At 40.0% G+C, this 5,572-nt stretch overlaps 1 protein-coding gene across 1 annotated transcript; it reads right to left on the bottom strand.

Annotated features, from left to right (window-relative positions):
* Positions 1-271: 271 nt before the first annotated feature.
* On the bottom strand, positions 272-4,970 carry LOC104279064 (transient receptor potential cation channel subfamily V member 5-like; the record flags this gene model as incomplete). The annotated part of the gene is made up of 6 exons (XM_009876233.1): positions 272-542; positions 2,023-2,129; positions 3,144-3,412; positions 4,075-4,141; positions 4,422-4,587; positions 4,894-4,970. Coding segments are annotated over 6 exons (957 nt in total), but the record flags the coding sequence as incomplete, so codon positions are not given.
* Positions 4,971-5,572: the final 602 nt, after the last annotated feature.

Here is a 5,572-nt window from a genome sequence, read left to right as displayed (position 1 = left end):
GGGTGTATAACAAACCACCACAGACCTCAGCTCAGCCAGCCCACCAGCTTGGTGCAAATACCAGTGCAACAGCAGAGGCAGTTAAATGTAGGGTAGACAGGACTGTGTTTGTGTATCATAGCTTAGATTCCTTGAACTATTCATAGCTGTTCACCAGTAGATTTCTTCAAGGCTGACAAATGTATGTAGTACGCTGGGTTGTGTATAAACAGTGGGACAAGACAATTGTTGTGGCAAAAGTGACCTGTGTTGTGCAGTAAAAAGAGGCTTCTTAGACATCATAGACCTCTTCCATGGCATGACCAACCTCTCCACGAAGCTGATGGAAGGTATTGCGCCTCAGGATCTCCCAGCCACGGTGGGAACTAGTCCTGGATATGTTCCGTGACAATGACAGAGAAGATGGTTCCTTCTTGTACTGGATGTCCCTATTGATTTCCAGCTTTTCCAAAACTTTATGAGAGTTGTCCTTATCCTGAGACTTAAATGCTTCTGTGTACCGCATTGTCTTATGTTTGTTGGGATCAACTCTGTCTTCAACTCTGTAAGAGGATTAAAGAATTGAACTGAATGAAGTAGAAACATGCCAACTTGCTTATCAACAAATCTGAGAAGCCACAAGAAGCAAGCCCCCACCCCTCCCCCCTCAAAAAAAAAAGCCTACTGACCTAGACATTCCAGAAAATCTATGCAGAAAGAGGAAACTGATTACAGGCATGGGGTTAGCAGCCGCTACCTATTATCTCCTAGACCTTTATCCTTGTCATTGACTTCAGTATCCTTATCTGCCTATGGTTTCCTGCCCTTTAACTCATTTCTTAGTCATGATTTCACCTATCCATTTTTCCAGCTGTAAGCTATTGGCAGACCTACTCCATCTGACTAGCTCCAGATCCTTTGTATACAGACACATAATCATCCATTTTCTTTGTTCTTATCTATCCTCCTCTGATACTGCATGGCTGCTAATGTCAGGATTTCACTTATCTTTTTCTGAACTTTTATTTAACTGCTCCACTTCAACCAGCTCTCCTCTACTTTATTCATTAGTTGTCTTCTGAAATACCATCCCACACTATATACAATGAACATACACGTATTTTGACAGAACTATTCCACATCAATCTTCTTCTCTCATAACATGCAGTGAAGAATTGTTGCTAGGATATTGCTCTTGCAAAGTTATATTCTGTACTTTGGGCTGAAAGTGTTACATACTGATATCACCTTAGGTCTGCTCATTCTGCCCAGCCAACTTGAAAATCCACAAAGTTCATTTCTCTGCTAAAACCTGCAGAAAGCCATATTTCATACAGCTACCACTCCCTCTTCAGGTTTTGTCAGCAAAGGAGAACGCAGTTAGAAAAGCCACATGCCCAAAATTCAACCTTTCTTACCCTGGTATAAATATTGATTAAAATCAAAATAATAAGGAGTCTAATGCCAACAACACTACAGATAGTTTGTTTGTTATTTCAGTGCTTAAACTGAAATCTTGAACCTAAGATTTTGCCACCTGATTCCGTTTTTGCAAATATAGTTACTAGGTTCACACAAGAAAGAAATCTTGCCTTTCATTATTCCTGTCCTGCTTTTGAATTATCTATAGTGCGGTTCATTGCTGCTGAATGCCTAATTGATTTATTCTGCCTCTGCCATTTCATGCATCTATGAATGCACATCCTGTGCCAGCCAGGCACAGTGGTGGTGTTTTGTGATACTCATTATGAAGTTTGAAGTAAAAATTCAGGCCTTGTAACCATGCAGTTTCTGAAGTCTGTTTCATGTGACTACTGGATAAGAAAATGTCCATTGACTTCACAGGGAATTGCACAGCAGAGCTTTTTGAGAGGAACAGTGCTTGCCTTCAATGACAGACAGAAAACAGACTGAGGTCCGTATTCTGTAACGGAAGGATTCCAAACACTCATCCCCAGGCCAATGGAAAAGCTCTTTATTAACATCCATATGTTGGATTCTTCTTCTGGGATCCTTATATGCACACTCTAGAAGAGAACTCACCTGAGATACCATCGGTCCCCTAGCCCGTACTGCTGCCCACAGATACCAGAGCGAGGCCAGAGACACCGTGGCAGTTTCCGCTCCAGCATGACAGTAGTAGCAACAACCTTTAGAATAAAAACAAGAAATTGGATGAACTAAAGAAAAATTATGAACTAAAGGAAGGTCAAAATTATGATTTTCATGAGTACTGACCCATTACCATACATCATTACAGTTCCATATGTAATGAAGAAAAATCATAAAATCAATACTCTGTTTACCATAGGACAACTAACTATTTCAGTCCTAAATGTGTCATGTTTTGAAGTAGCAACAGTGCTCTTAAAACACTTAAATTTCTTTCTCTTATACATGACGGCAACACGTAGGGTAATTATTTTACAAGCTGGAGAAGAGGAGAGTACTTATATCTGTATTAACTGTCATCAGAACTTACCAATGTGGCCACACAACTACATTTAATCATTTGACCTATTGCTTTCTCACAGAAAAATACCAGGAAGTGGATTTCCTGTTGAGCAGTTATATAACTGATCTGATTATTTTGCTTTTGAGCAAGAGAGTCAGGCCAACTTCTCTTAATGGATCTAAAGACATTACTGACCTACTTGTAATCATTACCTTGCATTCCATTTCCCTTCAGTCAATCCCTATAGGGATAATTTAACTCTCAGTTTCGCAGAAATATGATTTGTAAAGAAAGCCGCAACTTTAATTCTATTTAACAAAAGATTCCATACATAGGGAGCAAACAGCTAGGGAGACACAGGGTGGACAAGAAAGACTGGGATGTAGGAATAATGTAGGAATACATGCAGAGCTAAGATATGCTAGAAAACAACTTTGCATGGGAAGATGTTCAGAAGAGTACTCTTGCACTTAAGATACCTCAGACTCATAGAAAGGGTGAAAGAAACTCGATGGCTGATGTACAGAAGCTGCAAAATAGTTTTAAAAGGACATGGTTTATTGTATTAGCCCTTGAGAAAAGTGAAGGCCAGGGAAACAGTAGAGCGCAGATGGCAGAGTAAGGAATAGCACTGTCCAGCACATTTTCCTTGGACAACTTTTCCTTTTCTTTATTCAAATCAAAGCCCCTAACACTTAAATTAAATTACCTGGGCTCTCCAGAGCTCATCCCTCTCATGGGCCACTCTCCAGTGGGTGTCACCCATCATGGCAATTAACAAGTTGAGCATAAGGAGAGTGGCAATGATGGCAAAGGCAAAGTATACCACACTGTACATAAAAGGCAGGTCCACATCGTAGTTTGCAGGGCCATCAATGATAGTGAGGAACAGCTCAAAGGTGGTGAACAAAGACATAGGGTAATTGTAGAACTGCCCAAGGTTTTCAGGGTTCTCTGTCTGGAAGATGATGTAAAAAGCTAGAATAGAGCAATGGAGAAAAAAAGTGAAAAATAGTTTAACAATGGGAATCACATTCCAAGATCAACAATCACAGAATCACAGAATGTTAGGGGTTGGAAGGGACCTCTGAAGATCATCTAGTCCAACCTTCATCCAGCATACCTAACCAATAACAATAGGGTCCTATAAGAGATGCTGACCACACAAAGTGATCTGGGGAGGAGCTGCATGTGTTTCTAAGATAATTCAGTACCCAGCATAATAAGCATAAATCGCTTGCTAAAATCACTTGGTCTCCATTGTAAAATGACTCAGAGTTACTTTGATTATTGTTCTCAACATAGTGATCATTTGTTCTTCAAGAATATAATAACTCTATGTGTGTTAATCTCATTTTCTAAAGACAAATGTCATAAATGAAGTATATCTTTAAACCCTGAGTTATGTAAAAGTGGAATTATCTTAACATTTATTACCCTGGAAAGAGCAAGAATTGAAAACCAAATTCATGAGAACTGAAACCAGTACTGGGAAAGTGACCATGCTCAAAGAACTGTCATCATCATCTTTGAAGGCTATCTCAGAGGGCAACCTGAGAACAAATCAAAATCCATGCACTTAATTCAGACTAAATAAGTTATTAGGGGTAACATATTGTGTTGTCCTTTTGTTGACTCACCTGATGCAAAGCCTAGTATCACCACAGCCATGAGCCAGCAAAAGCGCATAAGATCTCCAAATATCATCTGTAAAGTGAAGACAGAGCCACCATAACGCCCAGCTGTCCCACCAAGTCACAATGCAACCCTATGTAAACCATTTTGCAGATTCTAAGTCCACAGGTGGACTAAAGGAAACCTCTGCACTAAAGAGAGAATGTGGAAGTCCCAAACTCCCTGTGCAGAAAAGAACTTGTCCATTTTCCACTAATGCTAATTCTGAGGAAAAAAATTCTTTCAGTTCTCCTTATGTGCAAAAAGTTGTCAGGATGTGTGTAACAAACCGATATTTGTTTATGTCTTATACCTTCTGGATCATGATGGTAAAGGGTCCAAGCATCTGGAAGCCTCGTGCGAAGTACATGACATTACACCATCCTAGCACCAGGGCAAAGGACATGGGCACCACCTCACCAGTTGTGCTAGTGAGACGCATCACCATGGTTATTAGAATCATGCAAGCATATGTGATGCTGCGAAAGAAGAATAGACAGTGAAAAAAATCGTTAAAGGAATCCTACCCTCCTTTTTGTTTTCTTTTCAAAAATTCCAAGACAGGCACATACAGCCACTAGCCTCACAGAGAGAGACCTCTCAGCACTGTCAATTCTGCCTGTCCACTCTCTTGGCTTCCTACACACCAGATGAGCTAGTAGGAGAAATAAATCTAAAGAAGGAATACTCTAAAAGAATGGAAAAAATTACTCATCTGGCAAAAGACAGCAGTGAGAAAAATGAAAGGCAATATATTTATTAGACTTAAAATGTGATGTACTTACACAATTATGTGGAAAGGCCCTCCTAGGATGGTTTGTCCAAAGTATTTCGCTGCTCCAACTCTAAGGATATCTGGGATCTAAGAGAGATATCCTATTGACTTTGGGACTCAAACGGATTCCATTATACTATTAAATGTCATGGTAACCATTAATATTCACAGGACTTTGGGGCCAGCTGTATCTGCTTTGTTTGCTGGTTCATGATTTGATTCCTATACTACTTTAAAAACAGAATGATTGGCCCCCAGTCCGAATGTGACAGAGATTGCTGGAAAATCTAAGACTATATGGGCAGATTGAGAGGCTTTGGTATGTGGCCAGGAGGTGCTGCAGCACAGAGCTGTGATCCTGAGACCAGACAAAGAGCTGAGCCTCAGAAATGAGGACAAAAAAGACCTTCTTGGGGAATCAAAGGAGTTTGTTACAATTCTCACTGTGTTAGTTGTAGTGTAATGACAGATACCTGACCAAATACAGTAAGAAGGACTTGTCCTTCTGAAAGATATATGGGCAGAGAAAAAGCTGTTTACAAGTGCATTTTTATTTCAGTTCTTCCTGTCACCATAATTTACAGTTAACTAATTAATGGTATGAGCGGTATGAACAGTATGAACATATTAACTGGATGAAGTTCAACATGACTAAGTGCAGGCTCCTACACTTTGGCCACAATAACCCC

This window comes from Apaloderma vittatum, unplaced genomic scaffold (genome assembly GCF_000703405.1).
Source record: "Apaloderma vittatum isolate BGI_N311 unplaced genomic scaffold, ASM70340v1 scaffold1269, whole genome shotgun sequence".
Taxonomy (NCBI): Eukaryota; Metazoa; Chordata; class Aves; order Trogoniformes; family Trogonidae; genus Apaloderma; species Apaloderma vittatum.
The sequence above is the reverse complement of the archived record's forward strand: the minus strand, read 5'-3'. Positions and strand labels throughout refer to the sequence as shown.